Genomic DNA, 25,190 nt, shown 5'->3' on the forward strand with positions numbered 1-25,190 from the left:
CACAGAAAGAGTTAAATGAGAAGACAGGGTTGTTTAAATATTCCAGGATTTCACAATCATGCCTTCAACCAGCCTGGCCCTTCATGCTTTCCCCAACTCTAGTGAAATGCTGATGTCCATGCCTGGTCACCACGAACTAGGGAGAATATTCTGGAAAGAGTGTAAAAATTAATCTTTGGACAATGAAAGCATCTTCCCCAGCATAAGGAACATAATTGAGATGAAAAGCCAAAATATAGCCTGGATTTCAACAAAAACAAGATCAATTATTAAGGGGAATAAGGTTTTTAAGACAGCTAGAAACACAGTTAAACATTAGCATTCGATGGTTTGAAGTGTTTGGGTTTTGCAATGGCGTGGGTTGGAAGCTTTCCAGCAGAAAAGCTATTTTCTTTTAAGAGGAGAACTCGGCAATATTTTCTTTGCTGAAATAATCTGATCCTTAATGACGTCTTACATGACCCAACCTTTAAATAGACGCTATTATTTTAGTTGACCTCATAGTCAGTAGGTTTTTACAGATCAGCAATGAGCGATCAACAGCTTCCTGATGGCTAATCCTACTTGACCAAAAAAAAAAAATAATAATAAGCCTGTTAGTCTGTTAGACTTATCTGTTCTAAGAGGAAGCTCTTATATGTACCACACTTCCTCCATGAATAGTACAACACAAACTGACATTTCTGTAGGAAGTCTCCAGTGGTGTGGGGTGGGTTTGGAGAATGAAGACACAGGTGGACAACGACGGCTCTGCCCTCCCCTCGGTTTCTCACTTGCTGAAATTCTGTGATTCATCAGCCACAGGGCTGGCTTGACAATAGGGTCAGCAAAATAATTGGTCAGTCGAGTGAAGAGCAGCCACCTGGGAGGCTTTATCAACACACATGGGCACTGTAATGTTTGCAGAACTCTGGGTGGTCGGGGTAGAACCAAATGCAAAGAGAGGTTAACTAGCAACTGTAGTGGTTCCTAGTGGACTTTAATTCTTGACCATTATATAGTCGCTCTCTCTTTTTCTCTCCCTCTCTCTCTCCCTTCTTTGACTAGTTGATCCTGAATTTCTTTAGCAATCTACTATTAAAATACAGCCACAGTGATCAGTAGATGTTTACCCCCCAAACAAAATTGGTATATGATAGGACAGAGAAACATTTCTAAACTCAGGAAGAGGAAAGAGGAGGAAATGAGTGAAATAGTGAAACTGCTCTTCAAAGGCCTAAGAGAGCAGGAAGCTGATGCTGGCTCCATCTAGCAATTTGTAAATAGGTTGTTTGAGCATGTCCATGGACTCTGTGTGTGTGTGTGTGTGTGTGTGTGTGTGTGTGAACTATTATTAGATGCACCCTCACAATAGTGTGCAGCTCCGCAGGAGAGAATAAAGGATTTCTGCCTCTGCTATTTGCCCATGACAGGTTTCTTTCCAAGAGAAATCTCTTACTTTAGATGATCACATGATTACACATCTCTGTTCTCCTCCAGTTAAACCTTAGCTGCTCAGGCATGCACGGATAGACACACTCCCTGAGCCGACCATCAGCACAGTAGGCCGTTGTAGGCGCTGCTGGACAAGAAGGAGACATGAGCGTGCCATTCATGTCCGTGTGCTGTGTGGGTCTTTTTTTTTTTTTTTTTTGTGAAAATACCGTACAGAAGGGTTACAATTACATGGTCAAGATAATAAGCACATTTCTTATCAAGCATTGTTGCTTCCTCCTTTGTTTCCCCTTCCCATACCTTCCCATCTCCCCCCCCCTCCCCGTTTTTTGACATAACGTCTTGTACATCTCATTGTTGCAATGGGTCCACCTGTATCCCTATTCAAACGATTCATTTTTTTCCCTTCCCCTTCATAAAGTATACCAACATCAAATACAATGAAAACAGAGGTTATACCGTGGGAGAGGGACATACAAAACAATAAAGAAATATCTTATAAATATGTTAAAGACAATAGCAAGAAAGAAAAAACATTCGAGTCCTTATCTTGGGGTTCATTTCCCTAACATCAACTTATCTGATCGTTTCTGCTTGACTCAGACATATACTAGTTATTGCAAATAAGGGAAACCATGGGACCTATGTTTCTTTGGGCCTGGCTTACTTCACTTAATATAATTTTTTCCAAGCCTTTCCATTTCCTAACAAATGGGGCAATGCCATTCTTTCTGATGGAGGCATAGAATTCCATTGTGTATATATACCACATTGTCTTGATCCATTCATCTACTGAGGGGCATCTTTTTCACGACTCTCGGTGGCAGTGCTGCACGTCTGTGAACCTGTTGTCCAGCAATGATCTGAACAACAGAATCGGAGCTCCCGGTAGGTGATAGATCCCAAGCTAATCTGCCATTTCCTCCTTCCTCAGGGTGGCGGGGCTGCTTACGACTTGTTTCAGTTCCTCCAGTATCAGATTCTTGCTAGCCTGGGTACAGATGTCCTTCGGCCAGAACATTCCTTCTCCAACGCTCACAGATGGCTACTGCTTATCTTTCAGTTGTTTTCCCTGGCACCCACAAAAAGATAAGCAGAGATGCCTTTTGTGACCATTGGGGTTTACAAATCAGGACATCCACCCCCCCCTTTTTTTAAAAAAATCATCCATCTCACTCTACCCTATTATTGAAACACTCACCACACTTGGAGAGTTGAAGAAACAATATAAATCTATGAAAACCTTTGCTTAAGTAACAGGCAGGCGGGGTTGCAGGGAGGAGGAGCCGGAGCAGGAAGCTGCAGGTTTGCTTTTGAAGCTGCTCATGTTTGTCTCTATATCAAGAAGTTGGACTTTGTAAACGTGACTTGATGTATGGAGTCTTGGCAGGAATGCCGGGCTGCCTCTTTATTTTTGATCTAGTATTTGATTACATTTACTTTGAAGATTCTATGTATCTCCACTTTACAAAAGAAAGGAAGAGAGAGAAAGAGAGAGGAAGGAAGGAAGGAAGGAAGGAAGAAAGAAAGAAAGAAAGAAAGAAAGAAAGAAAGAAAGAAAGAAAGAAAGAAAGAAAGAAAGAAAGAAAGAGAAAAGCCAGAACGTGTTGGTCACAAAGAAGCTATGGATATAGAGAAGGCTAGCAGGTGCTAGAGTCCTGGGGCCAGTGCTCATCCAAGTGCCAGAACCCTCCAGAAGGCAGTGGTCAGGGGAAAGTCAAGAGCCTGCAGACAAGGCCAGCGCCCGCCATGGGGGGGTGTCCCCTCTGAGATCTCTACCTGGCCACGAGCCTCACTGTAGGGGGCTGTGAGGGGTGGGCAGGGACACAGAGCGCAGGCTGGGACTAAGGCCGGCATGACCAGTGTCAGCCCCGGCGTGGGGGCCTCGACGCAGGGCCCCATGTGAGCCGTGGGTGGAGCACCCCGTTTCCCACGTGCTCACGGAGAGGAGACCCCTCCTCCACGCTGATGTAAGGCCAGGGACCCAATCCAAGGAGCACCATGTTTTGTGCCCCACGCAAGAAAGCCAATCTTGAAACCCTGCGGCATCACTGGACCGGGGGTGCGGGGAGGTACACGCGCACGCGTGGTGTGGCAGGGTGGGGAGGTCCGGGATGGGGAGGCAGCGCCCGGGGTGGGGAGGCGCGTGCATCTGCTGCTCCCCACGGAGAGAGCGTGAGCCCGGCGCCCAAGCGGGGAGCCACGCCACGCGCGCCTGTGCGCCGCCCGGGTGTGCCCGAAGCCAGGCGTGAGTGTGAGCGCACGAGTGTGAGTCCCCACGCCGACCTTGGTTCTCACAGCCCCTGGCTTCCTGCATCCCCGCGTGCCTCTGGAAAGACCTGTGGACCGCCATGTGGGTCCGATGGCTTCCACTGGGAGCGAACCGAGCTCCGGATTGGTCACCATCTGCGCGTTCTAACCAATAGCCCAGTTGGTTGGTGGTTTGTAAAGAAATCCAGGCAAACCCTGGGAGCGCACGGGCCAGGCCGCTCTGCTGACTGCAAGAGCAGCCTCAGGAACTCCCCCCGTCAGCAGGAAGCCGCTGGGCAGCAGGGCGATGGCCATGGCAGAGCCCACCGCCTTGTGAGTCCGGGTCACATCATCTGACACAGACTCTGAACCGTCCTACGGCAGGCTTCTGAGCAGCTGTCATCAAAGCCAAGGTCTGTAGTGCAGTAAATCATTCCAATATATGATGGGCACATCCCAACTGCCAAGGGCAGAAACAGCATCATAAGGCTGCACAGGAAAGCAAAGCCCAAACCAGGATGGCTGGATAGAGTGGACCTGGCACCTCGCTGCTGTATGGTGAGACACCACAGCCGCACACGTGCTTTGGGAGAATAACCTACCATCGGGGTCACAGCACCATTCTGTATGGCCAGAGTCACTACGACTGACAAGCTATTTATTTATTTGTTTGTTTGTTTGTCGGTCGTGGGGCTTGAACTCTGGGCCTGGGTGCTGTCCCTCAGCTCTTCAGCTCAAGGCTGGCGCTCTACTACTTGAGCCACAGTGCAATTTCCAGCTTTCTCTGCTTATGCGGTGCTGAGGAATCAAACCCAAGGCCTCAGGCATGCAAGGCAAGTGCTCTACCACTGAGCCACCTTCCCAGTCCCTGACAAGCCTTTTGTATTAAGTGATAAGTGTATGGTGATAGCTCTGTGGGTTTCCGAAGGTTAAATTGAGCCTCCTGTATTTCATTTCCCCATTAAGATAACAAGGGTGGCCAGATGGGAGGATGTGCTTAGGAAGCAGTGGTCTCAGGAAATTATATGGTGGATGGGTCGGCTCTAACTATTTTAAATTTCTGAAGAATTCAAAGCACTTAAAATAGAGCACCCGGTGGTCCTGATAAGCAGATTCTTTTTCAGACTGCCTACTTTAACTTTTGGTTTGGATATGTAGTTACTATCCTTACATGTTCTAAGGATAGAATAAAAACTTGTCATGAAAGTGAATATATGCCTATTAGGATGGAATTCAAATAGGGACACGATATCGTCAAAAAAGAAAATGGTATGCTGTATTTTCTATCCCTGGTGTAAAAATACACATTGAAATCTAAAGTTAATTCATCATCAGAGTATTTACAAACTAGATAGGCGTGGGTGCTTCAGAGGTATTTCAGAAGCATTGAAAAAAAAACACAGAATTGCTCAATTGGTAATAAAATCCTGTTGCTCACAAGTAACAGGGACTTTGGGAATATGACACAGCAAGTCACTGAAAACTTGGAAATTACTTTAAAACCATATTCCAACTGAAAATGCCACTTACCTCAATGAAAGGAGGATTTTTATCAGAGACACATAAAAGTACTTAGGCTAGATTATTTGCTAGGTGGAAGGATTTAGAAAAGGTGCTCACTGCAGTGGCGATGGCACTAGGTTAGTGTCATGACCATTTATGGGTACTAATGAATAAAAGACAAGAAAAGAGGGTGTGTGAAAGCACACATAATTCAGAGAGACGTGGGGGAGGGGTATAGCCTGAGTGTGCCCACATTTTGATCTGCCAGTGTGGCTGTGCTGTCCAGCACCCCGACTCCCAGAGCAACAGGTAAGAGTCAGGCACAGGAGCAGCAGATGGCTCATGCCTGTCATCCTAGAGAGTGAGGAGGCTGAGATCTGAGTATCAAGGCTTAAAGCCATCCAGGAAAGTTTGTGAGATTCTTATCTCCAATATTTACCACCACAAAGTTGGAAGTGGAGCTGTGGTTCCAGTAGTAGAGTGCTAACCTTGAGCACAAAAGCCAAGGAAGAATACAAGCCCTGAGTTCAAGCCCGTAGTGTTACACACACATACACACACAGTGCATGCTTACACCTACGCATATACAAAAGAACTGAAGGCTATGACTACTCATGTTTCTGTAAAGTGCAAAGTACAGTTTACATTGCTTCGGGCTAATTGATCAATACAGTCATTCAAAATACATAAGGCAAATTCCAAGGAAATGTTTTGACCAAACTGGATTTTAATTGAATCTAGAAGACAAGTAACATCTCCATTTTTCTCCCTTGTTTTTTAAGCAAGATATTCAACCAGACATTTGGCTGTTAAATATCATGTAGACAAAACACTTCAGTAATTAGTTTGTTTTCAAATGTTTTAATTTGAATGTTTTCTATCTTTAGACCCAATGTGGATTAAGGATTAGTCATGATAACTCAATTTCTTTGATTCATGAAGACAGTGTGACTCAAAATAATGATTTATCCAATATGCACTGGGTAATTACCTTTATGTCAGAAATGTTTCTGCATCATGTCTGCACTCCAGCTGAAACTGTAACATAAACTAAAATGTTACAATGTTCTACATGAACATAGTTAAACTGTATGTCTTAAAACATTTAAGTTTAATATAATTCTTATCTGTAATGCAACCTATTTTTGCTTTTATTCCTTTATGGCAGCAATTTCAGTCTCTTAATGTTAACTTTTTATGAATATCAATTTTATTTTTAAATCAATGAGTTTATAGTATATCAATCTGTATTTCTCTGATAATTAGGTGGACTCAATTTTCAGGCCTCAGGAGCAAACACAGTACCTATCTTACAGCTGACTTCTTTAACCTTCTTATCCTCCCTCCCTCCCTCCCTCCCTCCCTCCCTTCCTTCCTTCCTTCCTTCCTTCCTTTTTTCCCTCCTTCCTTGGATGGGCAAAACTGGAAATTACATCCAGGGCTTTTAATAAGTACATTGTCTCTTAGCTGTCTTCCAGCCTGTAAGTACTCTTCTCAGCAAGCCCTGTAACCTACAGAACACAAGTGCTTCTCTACGATGCATGCAGCGTTGAAGAGTGAAGGACACTAGACCACACTTCAGTGCTCCAAAGAAACATGCCTATTCACTCCAGCCATGCTGCCCAGTCCTGGTCAGTGTGGAGGTGCTTCACTGCTGCTAACCAAGGATTCATGTAAAGAGACCACGTGGAAATAGTGGCCAGATTTGGTTAGTAAATAATGTCACTTCTTCTATGTTAATTAACCTCTCTGTTAATGTCATTTCTTCTAGGTGAATTAATCAATTCCTTAAGTCATTACGAATTTCAAAACCTGGAGGGCAGTAATTCTGTGACCCTTGACAGCTATCTTACCATCAAAACTTCGAAGCTCAACCTTTTCAACCCTGAGTCAATCCAAACTCACTGTTACTCCCTGCCATCTCTGTTAGAATTGAGATGTATCAGAAACTTGCTGTTTTCAGTCAGAAAAGTCTGACTGAAAGTCAGTCTGGTAAAAAGTGAAACTTGGAAAGTGAGTTGATGTCAAATAAAGATTTGATATTTTTTGTAAAATGTAAAAAGAAAAAAAAGCGAAATGGATTTCTTTGATATTATATTGTTAAAACAAATTCTGTTGTCTTGTGGTAATACCCTGTAGTGAGTCTGACAATTTCCCTACTTATAATTAACTTAAAGACCTCAGGCCTATGATAGTAGTAAGACATTTTTTTTTCCTTTAGAGTCTGGTTTCTAGGAAATTTTTAATTTTTTGAATTCATTCTATAACAACTTCAGAAATAAAATATTTAAATACTTGTGTCGATTTTTTCCATTGTTTTCTAGGATAACATATTTTGGTTATTTAATTGTATTTTATGGTATTTTTGTCATATTTTCTCAAACACCAAAGTAATATTAATTGTGCTATTTTATTTATTATTTCCTTGCTTGCAAAAAGGAAATTGTGAGGGAAGAAACGTTAAAGAGAAGTTGAAGGCTTGGAGCTGGTGGCTTATGTCTCTAATCCTAGCTACTCGGGAGGCTGAGATCTGAGGATCATAGTTCAAGCCAGCCAGGAAAGTCCATGAGACTCTTACCTCCAATTAACCACCAAAAAGCTGGAAGTATAGATGTTGCCCAAGGGCTAGAGTACCAGTCTTGAGCTAAAAAAGCTCTGGGAGAGAGCTCAGGCTCTGAGTTCAAGTCCCACTACTGGCACAAGAAGAAAAAAAAAGTTGATGATGGAAATAACACTAAATATCTTCTGTTGGACAAGGAGACTCGTGCATCACTGATTTAATCTATGGTTCACAAGCCTTCTGCAGCATCCTCAAATTTACATGAAAAAGATAACATTTCTGAATTCAGTTTATAGAGTAGATATGGGCTGAGTGTCCCCCCAGGGTCAGAGCTAAAGGCTCAGTGCCCATCAGGGCGCAGCTGAGGCCACAGATCAGTTAGGGGGTGAGGTGAAGTGGAAGACAATTAGGCCTGTATCAAGTTCTCTCTTTCTCCCTTCCCCTTTGGTTTATTCCTGGTAGTCACTGTTTCTGGTTTTGGTATCCTGTGTCTTATGTATATGTTTATCTGATTTGGGGAAAGGAAGGGGAATAACAATTGGTGAGACAAGGAAAAAGGGTAAACCAATGCAACAGTGATGCTCCTAAGACACTAGGTTGGAAATGAAGTTTACAACTTGGGTGGGGGGAAAACGGGGAGAAAAACAGAGTGGAGTAGGAACAATGTTCCACAAGAAATGTACTTATTACCTTGTTTATGTAATTGTAGCTCCTCTGTACATCACCCTTCCAAAAAAATAAAATTAAATAGAAAAGCAAAAGGAGCAGGTTTGGGCCCTGAATCTCTCTCGCTTCTTGTCTTGCCAACTTCTTTCTTTGGCATGCCCTTTCTCTTCTGTGGTAGCACATATTATCTAACACATTAGCTAATGCACGCCTGTGGCCTCCTGGAATCTTAACTTCCCAAACTATGAGCTAAATAAGCTCTTTACTGCCTAAAACATCCAGCCTTGGCCCAGCTCTGGTAGCTCACACTTATAAACCTAACTACCAAAGAGGCTGAAACTGTGATTCGAAGCCAGTATGGGGAGAAAAATGTGAGACTCTATATCCAATCAATCAGCAAAAAGCTAGGCCGAAGGCATGGCTCAAATGGTAGAATACAAGCTACAAGCAAGAAAGCCTAGTGAGAGTTCAAGGCCCTTAGTTCAAACTCTAGTAGTGAAAATAAATAAATAAATAAACAAGTAGCACACAGCATCTGGTATTTTGTTGTTGAAACAGAACACAGTAATGGCTATATACCATTTAAATATGTATCTTTGACATTTTGTTTTTTTTAAATTTTACTTTATTGTAAAGATGCTGTACAGAGGGGTTACAGTTACATGAGTAAGGTAATGAGTACATTTCTTGTCAGGCATTGTTACCCCCTCCTTTGTTTTTCTCCTACTATCGCTTCCCTCCCACCTTCCTCTACAGCCCCCCCCTCAAGTTGTAAAGTTCATTTCCAACATAGTGCTTGTGGGTATCATTGTTGCAATGGGTCATCCTGTATCCTTGTTTCAGCCTTTTGTTATTTCCCTTCCCCTCCCCAAATTAGGTAAATGTATATACAGGATGCAAAGGACCAAAATCAAATACAGTGACAACAGGGATAGACCATAGGGGGAAGAATATACAAAGGAAATAAAAAAAATTGCATAGTACATTAAAAACAACAACAACAACAAAAAAAAACCTCATGTGTCCATGTCTTGGGGTTCATCTCGTTTAGCATCATCTTATATGGTCATATGTACATAGCTTTTAAGGGAAACAATGGGACCTATGTTTCTTTGGGTCTGGCTTACTTCACTTGATATGATTTAAAAAGTTCATATGAACAGAGCAACTATTAGTGGCCAACAAACAAATACATTGACACACTCACACAATAGCTAAGAATTGGTTAAAATCATCACCAGCTTAATGTACCATAGAAGCTGGCCATATTTTTTCACACACAGTTCCTCTAGAGAAGAGGAATCGTTTATCCTCTCTCTCTTTCTACCCTTCACAACACTTCCCAAGTTCCTCCCAGGAAATGTCAACATTTTCTTCCAGTTTAAACTCTTCTAGCACAAAGTCACAGAAGGATTACATTGTAACCCAGATATGGTAGTTTACTCACTCACATTTGGCTAAGTGTTGAAAATATCTGTGTATTTCTAGTTTATACACCCCAAATGAATGCACTTAAAAAAAAGAAAGTCCTGGGGCTGGGAAGGTGGCTCAGTGGTAGAATGCTTGCTTTGCATGCCTGAGGCCCTGGGTTCGATTCCTCAGCACCACATAAGCAAAAAGAAAGCTGGAAGTGGCTCTGTGGCTCAAGTGGTAGAGCGCTAGCCTTGAGCTGAAGAGCTGAGGGACAGTGCCCAGGCCCAGAGTTCAGGCCCCACGACTGGACCCCCCACCCCCCAAAAAAAGAAAGTCCTGCTCAGTAGTCCAAGTTGGTCTCAAGCTTGAAATTTTCCTGCTTTGGCCTCCTGGGTGCTGGGATTACAGATGTAACTCACTATGCCTGGTGACATGTGATTTTTAAATATTGTTTGGAATAAAGAAGATGTTTGGTCCCAGAAGACTTGTGACACTTATTAAAAAGGCAAACGTCTCACCACGATGTCAAAACTGGAAACACTATCTGGCATCCTTAGTACTGATCATAGTGCAAGGAAATAATGGCGACTCATTCCATTAAACAACAAACCAACTTTTACGTTGGTGATGTAGAACCATCCAACTGTTTGTTGTTCTCACATGGGAAGGTGCTCAACTCGATGGTCTGTGACAGCAATGAGAGTTTCTTTGCTGTGGGCTGATATTTCGAATGAATACCCTGGAAAATAACACTCCAACAAATGACACTTAAGATGCCCAGCAGAAGGGTGACAGACTGGCTGGATGACCACAGGTGGGAATGGATTCCCTACCACACCAGGGACACTCTGCATAGCTAACAGCTCCCTTCAGACTTAGTTATTTGTTCCAGGCCATTTAAATCCATTTCCATGGGTGTCAGACAAACAGAGCAGCCAAGAGAGAAAGATGCCAATCCATGAAGATGACAAAACTGCCTTACTTAAATATCTCCATAACGAGCTGCATAACAAGTATAGTCATCTATCACCTAGCCTTTCCCCACCTGTAAAATTAGAACTGGTCAATATTGTTTTGAAGCTAAAAAAGGAGATAATAAAGAGGGCGGGGTGGGGGGTGGGGAGGAGAAAGGTTGAGAAATTTAAGATGATAAAATGTAATCTCTTAACTGCTAGAGCTATACAAGTAATAAGCTGGACCATTGTACCGCCAATGAATATGGATGTGCAGGACCTTGGGATTGTGCTGGTTTTGGACAGGCCCGCATGGAAGAAATCATTGTTATTTTTTCCTAAAGGATCATGAGAAAAGTCAGGTCATGAGCAATGTTTCCCTGTACCCACAGGCAGTTTCCCCAGTGAATTTTAATCTTGGCAGCGTAATCAGTTGCTATGTAACACCAACGGGACAGCGGAGAGATGTCCAGTTGGCTGGGTAGTATGGACATTTGTGTGTGCACACTTGGAAAGGGAGGCCACTACCCCCGGGGCCTCCACTCCTGGGGGCCTCCACTGCCCAGGGTTCTTGGGATCTACTGAGAATTTTTCCTCTGATCGAAGGAAGGAAATGGCAGGAAGAAGCTCACCACTCATCTGCTATGGTGCCTTACGGGGTTGTATTTTGCTCTTTGTGGAAAAGGATCAATGAGTAGAGGTGGAAAGAAAGGTGGGAAAGCATGGCGAGGGGAGAGAAGAAGGCAAGGCAGGGGCAAGGAAGGGGTATGATGATGTTAGGGGAAAGAGCTAGATGGCTGGGAAGAAGTTACAGACCGAACACAGTTACCTGTACTCTTCTCCTTCTCCATCTGGGGCTATAACCTTGGAGAGAGAATTTCCTATCTGTTTATGTCTTATCTTCTGAAAGCAGTTTTGAGATGACAGGAAGTCGAGAGCTCAGGTAGAGAAAAATGGCACCCAGGGAGGGGGGCTGGCCTCCCCCCACCGCTGGAGGGAGACATTCACCGGGTCATTGTACATTCTGGCCCTCCATGCCTAGCTCCCCCAAGTTTCTCTAAGTCTGTAACATCTAGAACTTGGGAAGGAGGAGATGACAGGTTCAGTTCCATTTTAAATAAAAAAGAAATATGAGAAGACAGGGAGAGGACCCACTCATGCAAGTTGGAAGGGGACCCGTATACACGGACCTCAGGTCCTCCTCTTCTCTAAGAAAATTAACCTTCCCAGGCCTTGCTTGGCCTATTGGAGAAATGCACCTACTAATATGTAAAGTATTGTTTGTAGTTTTAAATTGTTTTGAGAAAATTTAAAAGAAATAATCCTGGCGTATAGTAGCAAAGCTAACAATAACCATACTTATGAAGGCCAAAATTGAGGGTGGTTTTTTTTCTTTCCCTTTTTGTGCTAAGTCCAGAGTATTCCCATCATCAGCAAATGTTAAGATCACAAATTAACACATGTTAAAATCACAGGTGATTTTTATTCCTCAGGATTTCCTGTAAAATGATCAGACCACCAGATTCTGCTCCCTCAGACAGCAGTTCACGCAGGGTGCCTGTGGCTCATGTCTGTAAGCCCAGCTAATCCTCCTAGCAGGAGGCTTGAGAGTTGAAGCCAGCTGGGTAGACAAATTTGTGAGGCTCTTATCTCCACTTAGCCAGCAAGAGGCTGGAAGTGGAGGTGTGGTCCCAGCGGTGGTATCAAACCTTGAGCAAAAACCCAAATTTAGATGGTCCATATTTCACGTTTGTGGTGACTGTAATTTTATCAGCATTGTATTGCCATAGGCCTCCTATTATTTTCCCTTTAATAGGGAAAATAAATTACTACCAAATAGATTCTGAAGCTGGAGACAATCCTCCAGCTCCAGTCCTGAAGGCAAGACTGTCTAAATTCAATCTAAGAACAAGTATGCTGAGCAATCCCTTAGCTGTCACTGTGTTGGAACATGTAGGCATTCTCATCCAATGATTATTCTGGTTATCTAGAAAAGAATAGTGAAGCAAGGCTTACAATGACCAAATTGCCCATTTCCTGGAGAGATGGAGATGTTTCCTTCATGCTCTCGGTGTGAAGACAGGGAGAGGAACGATGAACACCACATGCTTTCATTCAAAACATGTAACAAGTAGCTACAGTGAATGAATGCATCCGGGACCTGTTAATTCCGCTCAGGATTCCATCGCTTACCAGGGCACTGCCAAGAGCAAGCCAGCCCAGATGTTCCACAGCAGCCAGCTGTTTTATTACAAGTCTTGAGGAGGAAGTGTCAGCCACAACAGGCTGTCAGGGGGGAAATGGGGCGCTGTCCCTCAATGGGTGGGACTCCATCTTGTCCCCACTACAGGGTGGGACACAATGGGCCCCCCACAACCCGTCATGGTCTGCTTGCACTTCTCTGCCACACCCTCCATTCCTGACTGGCCACAAGAACAGCTGGGCAGGGAAGGGAGGCCTGGGACTAGGATAAGACTCCTAACCAGAGGACACAGCTGGAGGCTGGTGGCCCTTGATGCAGCCCAAATGGTGGCTGGGCTGTATTGTCAACAACACCTGGCAGCTTAGTAAATAAAAGGCAGACTCCTCCAGCCCCCAGGGAATTGGGTCTAGGTAGGAACAGGCACTCCACATGGAGACTCTTCTGGTGTCTTCGTTTGTTATATTTTTGGTGAGACTGTGGTTTGAATTTGAGCCATGCCTCCAGCCGTTTTTTTGTTTCAGGTTATTGTTCAGACAGAGACTTGCCTAAGACCTGCTTAGAACCAACATGGTCTCCTATCTAGGCCTCAGGCAGCCAGCTCCGTGCAAATGCAAGACATCACTCCTGGCTTACGGACTGAAATGGAGTTGCACGTTTTGCCTGGGCAGACCTTGAACCACAGTCTTTAGCCTTAGTCTCAGAAGGTATAAAATTCAAGTCAGCCTTAAAGGAAATATTTCACAACATTTTTTTATTTTTTGCCAGTCCTGGACCTCTTTGTACTCAAAGGTAGTGCTTTACCACTTGAGCCACAGTGCCACTTCTAGAATTTTCTGAATAGTTTATTGGAGATAAAGAGTCTCACGCACTTACTTGACTGCCTGGGCTGGCTTTGGACCATGATCCTCAGCTCTCAGTCTCCTGAGTAGCTAGGATTACAGGCGTGAGCCACTGGCACCTGTACCATCTTTCTTGTTAGATTGTGTGTGTGTGTGTGTGTGTGTGTGTGTGTGTGTGTGTGTGTATTATGTCTTAACTTTCAAGAAGGAATTACTAAACTAAACCTGTGTCATTCATGATGATGAAGACTAAACAGCATTCATAGTCAAATGGGCGGGATTCAAGTTCTATTGCCTAGTGCCTCTGTTTCCCAATTCCTACAACATGGTATGCCCTCTTTTTTAGCAGAAGATGGAAGTGTGTGTGAAGAGCCCATGAGAGGCTGAGTGTATGGTACATGCTTGTCATCCTAGCACTTGTGAGGCTGAAGCAGGAGCACTGTGAATTTAAGACCAGCTCAGGCTACATAGCATACACATACATACATAGAGAATGGTAGAGGAGGGAAAGAGGAGGAGGGGGAGGAGTGAGAGGAGGGGGAAAAGGAGGAAGAAAAGTAGGAAGTAGAGGAGGAAAAAAGGAGGAAGAGATAGATGAAAGAATGGGGGAAGGGAGAGGAGAGGGTGGAGGAGGAGAAAAAAGAAGAGGAAGAAAAAGAGGAAGGAGGAGAAGGGAGAAGGAAGGGGAGGAGAAGGAGGAAGAAGCAAACAGGAGGAGGAAGAGAGGAGAGATGAGAGGGAGGGTGAGGAGAACGATTAAGAATAGAAAAAAAAAAAGCTGAGCATGAAGAACACAAACTAGAACTCAGCAGCACAGAGCCCTGAGAAGTCTCTGCCCACTCCACTCTGCCCAACCTCGTTTCTTACAGGACCGTCTACATTTCCCTCCTCCTTCCATCCTCTTCCTTGTGTGGGCAAGTCTTTCCTAGCTGAAGAAACGCTTTTTCAAGATCCAATCAAAAGGACACTTCTCTTCTGGATTTCTGCTAGTTCTCCCCCCGCCCCTCTCCACCGAGACAGCTGAACTGTAATTACAGCCTGGTGTGCCATCCCACTGGACTGGGGAAATGGAGTCATTCTTAAATTCCCACCATTCGTCTTGGTGCCTGACCCATAAAAGGTAAACAGATGCACATACCCCTCCTTATATACACCCAACTTCCTATCCATACTATATATACTTTAGACATATATGCATGTGTCTACATAGTATACATACATCTTTGTGCATATATACACATATGTATATAGAGTACATTATAGATATAATATATATATATATATATATATATACTCTATAGATCTTTATACATAGCTCTCTGCTGATAGACATACGTTCCAATACTTCTATGTACAAGTATTTGAAAAGCCTGGTCAGGATGCAATCACGTGACGGCTGGACGGGATTTACAGAAGTTCCTGGTAGGTGGCCACGGTGTCACGTGACCGGGTCAGAGTTGTCCCGTGGTCCACCACACGCCCTCCCCACTAGGGACGGTGTTGGGGGGGGAGGGGGCGGCCCTGGCCTGGCTGTGTGGGGGAGGGGCGGCTCCTCTTGGGGACACCGCCGGGGCACCGGCAGGGGGCGCCGTTGTCACGCAGCTGGGCTCCACACGGGTGACACCCTCACCCCACCCCCTCAGCCGGCTCTCTCGGGCTGCACCAGCGGTGCTTGGCTCCGCAGCTGGACATCCAGGGCCCCAGGTGGGAGTGGGTCGGCCGGGTCGGCACCCCGCTCGGTAGCCCCGCAGCGGCTGCGGGGAGCGCCAGCTGAGACGCCCGCGTTCTCAAAGACAGCGAACACCGGGAGTCCAGGGATGGCGGGGGACACGCGGAGCTTCGGAGCAAGCTCGACCCCGGGCGCGCGGGGCCCCGGGGCTCCGCACCGGCGGAAGCCCTCTGTTCCGCTGGGACCTTCAGGCTCCTAGGGGCCTGAAGCCGGGGCCCCGACGTGCGTGTCCACCTGACCGGGCAAACCTCGGCGGGCGGCGCGGGACGCGCTGCGCACCCCGCACGTCCGTTCCCGGGCCGCGCGCCGCGCCCCCAGCCGGGCACAGACCCCCGCTCCGCAGCCGCGCGCCCCGAGGCCGCTCGGGCCGCGGGGATTGGCCGCACGCCCGGTCACGCGCGCCGAGCCCCGCGTTCCCCGCAGCTCCGAGACGCCCGCGCACAGAGGCCGAAGGTCCGCGCAGCCGGCCTCGCGTCCCCTCGCGCGCCCCTGGGCTCCTCGCGCCCACCCCACATCTCCATGCCCCCCCTCCGTCTCCCGCGCGCCTCCAGTCTCCGCGCGAGCGCGCCCACCCCACATCTCCGCGCGCTTCCGTCTCCCGCGCGCCCCGCCTTTCCCAGCGCTTCCTGATGGAGAATCGAAACTCGTCTCCCGCCCTTCTGCCGGCCGCCCGAGCCTCGTCTGCGGGGACTCGGGGTGAAGCCTCCTCACCCCCCCCCCCCGACCCCGGCTCGTTAACGGAGCCAGCGGTCCAGGCCAGCTAGGGCCCGGCCCCACGGGTGAAGGGGGCGAGGAGGCGCCTCGAGCCCCCGCCCTCGGAGTCGGGACGCCGGGCCCGGAGGATCAAGCTCCTCAAGTTTCTGCAGCTGTCAGATTTCAGTTGTGAGCCCGAGTGAACGGCCACCGGTGGCGGCGGGGACGCGTGGAGTGTTTCCGCCCAGGGGTCCGGGGCAGGGCGCACGTGAATAACAAGTAAACACAACCGTGTGCGCACGTACTCACGCGCACACGCGGCCAGCGGCCCCGCACATAAAATACGTCCGCACGATCGTGTGCTCACGGATCCACACGCGCGTGCAAAGCGCCGCACATAAATGAAATCTAGACCCACAAGCAGGAACGCACAGACCCGCACACGCAGCCAGCGTGCACACAAAGTTGAGTACACATACACACACACACACACACACACACACACACACACACACACACGAGCGCGCGTGCGCGCGCACACGCGTCCGACGGCCCCGCACCAGCCGTCCCCGCGCGCGGGGAGCGCAGTTCCGGATCCCTGTCCTCCCGCGGGGAGGGGGCGGAGCCTATGCAAATGAGGAGGGCGTGGCGAACGCGCGGCGCCGGGGCCCCGGAAGCGCGCAGAAGCCGGGTATAAAAAAAGTACCGGGGACGATTTCCCCGCACAACTGCTAAAGCTCCTGAGACCGGAGCGTGTGCGGCGGCGGCGGCGGCGGCGGGAGCAGAAGCCGCCAGCTCCGGAACCAGCGCGGCTGGGACGGCCGGCGCGCGGGCGGGGGCGGTGCGCAGGCGGGGGTCCGGGTGGTCCGTGCGGGGCACGGGGGATTCCCCGCACCGCGGCGTCCCGCACGGCGGGGCCGCGCTGGTCTCTCCCGGAGGAGCAGCGTCGCCGCCGCGCGGAGCCTCGCCCGCCTGCCCGCCCGCCTCGCTCCTGGAAGGGGCGGCCGCCTCCAGGTGACCCGGACGGGACTGGCTTGAGCTTTCCAGATGCATCAGCGCTACTTCTGGTGCGGGGCCGCTGTCTGCGGGGTGGGCGGGGGAGGGGGGCCATCGGCGGGGTCCGGTGGGGTGGGGGGAGAGGGCCTCTCGGGCATGGGGGTGATCGGGAAGGGGGGCGCGGTCGGCACCCCGGGGTCCCCACGCTGCTCACCTCCTCCCCCACCCCTCCGTCCCGGCTCCCCAGGACCGAGCAGGGCCCCGCGGCGCTCGGCGGGCCGTTGGCGGCGGACGGCGCGGGCTTCTTCGCCATGGCGGAGGCCGGGCTGGCCGGCGGCGCGTACGCCCCCCCCGCGGGCCCGGACGGCGACCCCCGCGCGCACTGCACCGTGCTGAGCTGGGAGCAGGTGCGGCGGCTCGACGGCATCCTGAGCGAGACCATCCCGATCCACGGGCGCGGCAACTTCCCCACGCTCGAGCTGCAGCCCAGCCTGATCGTGAAGGTGGTGCGGCGGCGCCTGGCCGAGCGGCGCATCGGGGTGCGCGACGTGCGGCTCAACGGCTCGGCCGCCAGCCACGTCCTGCACCAGGACAGCGGCCTGGGCTACAAGGACCTGGACCTCATCTTCTGCGCCGACCTGCGCGGCGAGGAGGAGTTCCAGACGGTGAAGGACGCGGTACTCGACTGCCTGCTGGACTTCCTGCCCGAGGGCGTGAACAAGGAGAAGATCACGCCGCTCACGCTCAAGGTGCGGGGCGCGCGGGGGACGCGCGGGGGTGCGGGTGGGGGGGGCGCAGCAGAGGTCGCCACGCACCGGCCCCGCTCTTTGATCTTTACTATCATCGTGAATTGTGATTCCTGCTACTCTCGTGATTCATGTCTTACTTTCTTCCTGCGTGAACTTTTAAGGTGCGTGGAGGAGGTGGCCAGTGGCTTAGTTTTTCTGGGAGCTCAGTGCGCAGCAGCTCTGCTTGCTTCCTCCTTTGCCTGCCTTTTTGGTTCCTTTTCCTTCATGGTTTTAACCCTTGGCTTTCCTAGCTGGAGTGGTGCCCAGAGGAGACTGGTCAGGGGAAGAATGAAATGGCTCTTTCCTTCTCTTCTCCTTTCCCCTCCTCTCCTTTCTCTTCTCTCCTCTCCCCTCCAGTCCTCTCTTCTCCCCTCCTCACCCCTCCTCTCCCCTCTGCTTTCTCCCCCATCCCCTCCTCTCCTCTCCCCTACCCCCCCTTCCAGTCATTTTATGAGCTACTCTTTGGGATAATCGCAGCCTGAAGCAGAACTGAGTCCATGGGATTTTTATTGTATTGGAAAATGTGAATCCATTTCGTCACCGGGTTCAGCTGACTCGGTGGTGTGTGGAAGGGTTTATGTCGGTGGTGGTTATCATCTGCATGGGTTCATTTGGGGGGGGGGGTGCTCCGCTGGATACACACACTCACCGTTCGGTTGAAGTCGAGTTTTATCTGATTATCTACCGTGGTGTTGTCTGGAAACAGTTTAGTTCCCCTTGGACCTTCGCTGTGTCCTCCTGAGAGTCACCAGACAACGCTGGTTTCCCCACGGGAGGGGACGCTGGTGACCAAGGATGAGGTGAGGGGTAGAGTCATTTATCACCATCTGCCCCTCGGTGTCTTGAATAGTGTGTGGATTGCAGTGTGGACATTATGCCTATTAGACCAGTTTAAAAAAATAACATTTAAAAAGTCAGACATGACAACAGAACCTCTTAGTACTCTGCTAGGTCTGCCAAAAGCCTCAAACTATTACTTCCAGTCTCTTTCCCAGACGGTAAAACTACTCGTTAAATGTATTTTTTCCCCCTTCTGTTTTCGGAAGACTGTGGAAGCTGCTTGCTAGGTAGTGTTTTGCCAAAACTTGACAAAACCAAAAGGAAAGGCAGAATAATTCTCAGCTGGGGAGAGGATGGGTTTCTTTTTATTGGGTTTGCTCATCTTCTTGTTTTATCTCTTCAATTGTAGGAGGCTTATGTGCAGAAAATGGTTAAAGTGTGCAATGACTCTGACCGGTGGAGTCTCATCTCCCTGTCCAACAACAGTGGCAAAAACGTGGAACTGAAATTTGTGGATTCCCTGCGGAGGCAGTTTGAATTCAGTGTAGATTCTTTTCAAATCAAGTTAGACTCTCTTCTCCTCTTTTATGAATGCTCAGAGAACCCCATGACTGAAACATTCCACCCCACCATCATCGGGGAGAGTGTCTATGGCGATTTCCAGGAAGCTTTTGATCACCTTTGTAACAAAATCATTGCCACCAGAAACCCGGAAGAGATCCGAGGGGGCGGCCTGCTTAAGTACTGCAACCTGCTGGTGAGGGGCTTCCGGCCAGCGTCAGAGGAGATCAAGACCCTGCAAAGGTACATGTGTTCCAGGTTCTTCATTGACTTCTCAGACATTGGGGAGCAGCAGAGGAAACTGGAATCCTATCTGCAGAATCACTTCGTGGGGTTGGAAGACCGCAAGTACGAGTATTTGATGACCCTTCACGGAGTGGTGAATGAGAGTACCGTGTGTCTGATGGGACATGAGAGAAGGCAGACTTTAAACCTCATCACCATGCTGGCCATCCGGGTGCTTGCTGATCAGAATGTCATCCCCAATGTGGCCAATGTCACTTGCTATTACCAGCCAGCCCCCTATGTAGCAGATGCTAACTTTAGCAATTACTACATCGCCCAGGTTCAGCCAGTATTCACATGCCAGCAGCAGACCTACTCTACATGGCTACCCTGTAATTAAGAATCAGTTAAAAATATACCCGGTGGGGAAGCCATTGCAGACAAGAATGGGGGGGAAGAAGGAAAAAAAATTAACGGGGTGACTTCCCTAATTAGGGATGTGCTTTTGTACAGTGATATGCTCCTGATTTTAAGCTAGGCAGAACTTCGGGATCTCTTCATTAGTATGAGAGCATGATGCCAAACCAATCACTCCCCCCCCCAACCCCCCATCCCCATCCCCAATTGGATTCTAACTTGAAACCAAGGAAGACCTGACATTAAAAGCAACCAGGTTTTCCCAAGATAACAAGGGGAGGAAATGGTCGATGACAATATGGGTTTGTAGCAATCGCTTCCCATAGCTTTGCCAAAGTGTGTGTTGGGGGGAGGGGGACTGGTAGAGAAACTTTTCAAGATGGAATTCACAAAGGGAAGACTAGAGGGAGTGAGGAAAGGTCTCTCTGCACCTTGTGAGTACCAGTTCAGGAGTTCACATAGTCACAGTCTAGGAAGAAGAAGAACTCCAAGACTGGGATTACTCTCTGAGACTTGCTAGCAAGTGCTCTCCGTGGAGTGGTTCTCATTCGGCCTGGAATCGGATGAGCAGGAATGCAGGTTGGTGCCCTTCTTGTAACGAACAGAAGAATTGAGGATGACACGATGCATTCTTTCCAGCTGCATGCATAGCTCGCATTTTTAAAATGTGGAAATGCCAGCAGAAGCAGCTGTAGCAAAGAAAATATGCTCAAGGACCAAAGATTTCACAGATAAAAATTCCCAAGTACAAGAGACATAGAATATATATATATATGTATGTATATGTATATACATATACATACATATATATGAAAGAGTCACTATATTTGTTACATACCAGTATACATCAAAGTGCCTGTTGCTTTCTGAAAATTTGAAGTGGAAAATTATTTTATGGTTTAATGATTATTTTATCAGGGAATCAAGAAGAAAATAAAACAACATAGAAGCTTGTGAATGGTGGAGGAAATGCCCTACTTTTTCTTTTGGCAAATATGTGTATAAAGTTGATATTGTCAGTGTGATGTTGTCCTAGGTACGTGTGTGTATTGTGTGTGTGTGTATGCATATGTACAGATGATAATGTATATATATGTACACATACTACCTTGGCTATGACCTAAAATAATATGTCAAGTAGGAAATGTTTAAAATACTGTGTGCTTTAATGTTTGCAGTAGGATGACATGAGAGGGCATATTGCAATGATGAATTAGAACCCACATCTAAAAAAATGAAGGAGGGAAACAAATAATATATTTATAGGAAAAGAAGAGATTATAATTTTTAGTGAATTTTTTTGTCTTTTTTTTTCTGTGAGCCAGAGAATTCCATATTGAATATTTGTTTGGTAGAGCACTCTTATATCGATAGCATTTTGACAGCTTGAAACCATTAGAGGAGAATAATTGCATACTCCAAGGTATGCAACTCATGGAGCGTGGAGATGATAGGCTACTTAAATCCCTGACTGCTAACAAGAATTTCTGGTGATCTGAACACTACTTATTAGTATTTAAATGAATTTATAAATGAATGCATTCTGCATTTCTGGACCACTAGAATTTAGTAAATGTGAAATGACCCTTTTTAAAGAGTATTTGCACAATTGCATAAAGTTTATATTATGAGATATATATTATATATGATGTTTTATAAATTTATGCCAATATGAAACATCTTTGATTGGGATGTCACACTGCATTTAAGTATTTAGTACTGTACTTTAAATTAAATCACTTTGCATTAAACCAAACCCAACTTTGTTCTCCCTTTGGCAAAAGACCATAAATATCTTTGCTAAATGAGCTGATAGCAGCACTTTTTTCAGTTCCAGCTCTTCTCTCAGCCCTCTAGAATACTGGTCTCTGAAAAGAATGTTCATTAAAAGAAACGAACACTCATCAAAACGTTCCCTTCATGTCACGAAGCAACCATAGGTTCCCCACCAACCCTAGCAGAGCATTGCTTATTATTCATTCTTTTGAAGGCCCACCCAGAAGATTCTTGTCATCAAACCAAGAGGCGCCAGGGAAGGAAATGGCATCCTTGCTTTGGCAGGATGATGGGGGTTTCTTTCTTTGTCATCTGCGCATCCCTCTGCTCTTCAGTGTTGGTTACCCTGAGTAATCTATCTGAACTGCCTTTTGTGCATCTCTGAAGCCTTAACTGGAAGCTGCTGAGTTTGCTGTAGCAGCTTCCCTGTGAATTCCCACTGGTCTATCACAGCCACCTCCACTGCCACTCACGTTTTTTTTGGGGGGAGCCCTTCCTACTCTTAAGTTGGCACAGTCTCCCTCACTCAGTCTCCTGAGTTTGAAAAAACGTAATCACAAAACCCCTAGGAAACTATTCAGCTCACAGATTGATCCTGTCAGAAACCACAGCGCCAACTTCTTAGCTATTGGGAAGTTTTCTAAGAGAAAACTAAGGAATGCCGATGATCAGAGGAACTTCGGCTGTGCACCTGCCTTCCTTCCCACCCTCAGTATGGACAGATGACTTGTCTACTATTTGAGGAGTCTAGAGATCTCAGGCTCTGCTGTTCACTTATGACAGGTTTTGTTTCCCTCTGGTGGAAGGAGCCTTATTTGCAAATAGGACTTTTCATTTATGTTCTCCAATATTTATATTCTTTTCTTGCTGACTTCAGGGTTGTTAGCTTAGTTGGAAGTGCCATACACCTAGCATTCAGATAGAACAGGCTTTCCAGGAGACAATTTTCTATATGCACTTAAAGACTTAATATAATTTATTTCTATTTTGTATGTACTATAGTCTTGTGCATATGTAGTTGAACACAATGGGAGATATATCTATATCTATCTATCTATAGATATAGATATATATATGTATATCTGTATCTTTGTGGATGTGTGGCCAAAAAATTTGAATGTCTAGTGAGAGAGAGAGAGAGAGAGAGAGAGCCATGTGTATAGGTCAGAAAAAAGAAACCACAACAGCTCTCAACTCCTGATTAGTGCCTGTGATTTTGTTTGCTTCCGTGTTTATCTGGCCTAGTGTGCTGTTACTTCGAAACAGGAAGAAGTTTTGTCTTCTGGACGCATTTCTCACCTGCCCAGTCCGGCATGTCAGAGAATCTTTAGCCTGTGGCAGTGCCCTCTAAAAAAAGTTTACTTCATCAGTAGTAATTTCCAACTGCCTCAGAACTCTTTTAACACCCAAACGGACTTTTCCCTTCCAGAAATGGGATCAAATACCTGCTCGGTTTGAGATTGGATGGACTATTTTTTGCGTGGGTCCAAAGCAAAAATGCAAGGATAGCAGGATATCTGTAATCCAAGCTAAGAAGGAAACAAAGTGAAAAGCGAACGTACAGTTTTTACCACCCCTTTCTGTTTTGCTTATTGTTGGTTCTTTTTATTGTGCATAAAGTTGTTTTCAGTGCAAGGCTGTTAAATAAATATTGTGAACTCTTTTGTAAATGAAACGTGTTATGTTGAAAGCTGTCAACAGCTGTCAAAAATAAGCTTTTTTTGTTATTGTTGTTGAAAACAAAAACATGTTAGATGAAACCAAAAAGCCAAAAAAAAGTGATTTCATATATAGCACCTGTTTGAATATAATCTTTCTTTTCAGATTTCTTTTGAGCATAGCCTTTCAGTGCTATGAGACAATCTCTATGTTAATCTTTTGTTATTATAATGGCTTGCTAAGGAAGTAAGTGGTAAAAGCACAAAGCGGGAAGATGTTGGAGTCCCTTGGAGAGACTTGGTGCATGTGTTTTTGGACTGGACCGGAGGGAACTGTGTCCTGCTGGCTGTTTTTCCTCCCACCTCTCCACAGCCACACCTGCTCAGAGTCCGAGTTCTACTACAGCAGGCTGCACCTGGGCTCACTGTCTTGGAATCCGACTGTCATGTGCCACAGGCAGAAATAGAATGGATGGAAAATGGACTCTTAAAAGAAAACTGACATGTTTGAATCAGTGCTAGAGGGAACAGATTGTGAATTTTGTTTACAGAATCCAATATTTGGATTTTTTTTGTTTTGTAAATAAAAAGAAGTTATTTTTTTCTATTGATGGGTGTCTGCTCCTTTTGGTGTCTGTGCTGGCTAGCAACAATCTCTTGTGACTCCTAGATAGCTGCAGGGCTGCTCCATCCAACGGAGTTCTTGGAGCAGACCAGGTTTCAGCAACCCTGGGAACACCAACATGTTCTACTCACAGCCAGTGCATCTTTGACCCACTCAGCTCTGGAAGATTCTAGCTCATGTGTGTAATGATCTATGTCTGCTGTGACCACCGCAGGGTAAGTGACCGGAAGATGGCTGTTGGCCATCACCCACAGACCATTGCATTCGGTAGCTCTAAGTGGATGTGGGGTTTTAGTAACCCAAGGGCAGTGACTCTATTGCCGGTGTTACTATGTGCACCATTTGTTTGAAGCTCTTGTGAGGACTATGCATTAGTAGTAGTCAGGAATCAGAAGAGGAAAGAGGAAGAACGAAGACAAAAGGTAAGTGTGTGGGTGCACACTCCCACTTGAACTAAGATGTCACCTTTTTAGCTAGCAATACAATCTCTCCAAAGTGCCAGAAGGTAGACGTAATCTATTAATTACATATTTTCTTCCTCTAATTGAGTACGCTTTCTCTACACTAGTAGCATGAAGATTAGCTAAGCCTCTACCAGCAGAGGATATGCTTGTGGTTTTCAGAACCACTCCAAGCCTTCATGTTGGATAGAGGCATACTCTACATGGCCTCAATCAAAGGAGCCACTCCTGGTATGAAAAGCCGGCTTCCCTCACACATACACCATAAAAGTAAAGGAAGTGGTTGGTTTGATAATGGTATTTATGTGTCCTTTCTCTTGCTCCTTCGTTGCGACATTTCCATTCAGTCCCTCATATTTCTTTGATCCTCACACAATTCTTTTTAAACAACCCCTCCTACCCTTAGATCTGCCCTGCCATTTCTAGGTGAATTACCAGGCTGAGAGAACACAGCAGAGCAAAGTGATCCACCTCTCCCTAGGGAGCCTCATTCCTTAAACATGCAGTTCCTTAAAAAAAAAAAAGAAAACACAATTAAGTTTCAAAAGGCAGAAATGAAGGAAGATAGAATCACGGTCTTAAAGTAGAGGAACTGTTGAAAGCTATCAGATACTTCTGAAGTGAAATTGATTCCTCCCTAAAAACTAAGTTTGGAATCAA

At 46.6% G+C, this 25,190-nt stretch overlaps 1 protein-coding gene across 1 annotated transcript; it reads left to right on the forward strand.

Annotated features, from left to right (window-relative positions):
- Positions 1 to 16,963: 16,963 nt before the first annotated feature.
- Tent5a (terminal nucleotidyltransferase 5A) lies at positions 16,964 to 24,053 on the forward strand. The gene is made up of 3 exons (XM_070010818.1): positions 16,964 to 17,310; positions 17,487 to 17,988; positions 19,217 to 24,053. Exons 1-3 carry the CDS (start codon positions 17,291 to 17,293, stop codon positions 19,991 to 19,993), a joined length of 1,299 nt encoding a protein of 432 aa, XP_069866919.1. The 5' UTR covers positions 16,964 to 17,290; the 3' UTR covers positions 19,994 to 24,053.
- The last annotated feature ends 1,137 nt before the right edge of the window (positions 24,054 to 25,190 follow it).

The sequence above is a fragment of the Dipodomys merriami genome, unplaced genomic scaffold (genome assembly GCF_024711535.1).
Source record: "Dipodomys merriami isolate MVZ:Mamm:240054 unplaced genomic scaffold, mDipMer1.0.p SCAF_8, whole genome shotgun sequence".
NCBI lineage: Eukaryota > Metazoa > Chordata > Mammalia > Rodentia > Heteromyidae > Dipodomys > Dipodomys merriami.

What these genes read in the sequence shown, in the direction of transcription:
- Tent5a (XM_070010818.1), top strand. Translation starts at nt 17,291, where the DNA reads ATGCATCAGCGCTACTTCTG. An exon ending in ATGCATCAGCGCTACTTCTG is followed by an intron (nt 17,311 to 17,486) that starts GTGCGGGGCCGC and finishes CCGGCTCCCCAG; the next exon opens with GACCGAGCAGGGCCCCGCGG. An exon ending in TCACGCCGCTCACGCTCAAG is followed by an intron (nt 17,989 to 19,216) that starts GTGCGGGGCGCG and finishes CTTCAATTGTAG; the next exon opens with GAGGCTTATGTGCAGAAAAT.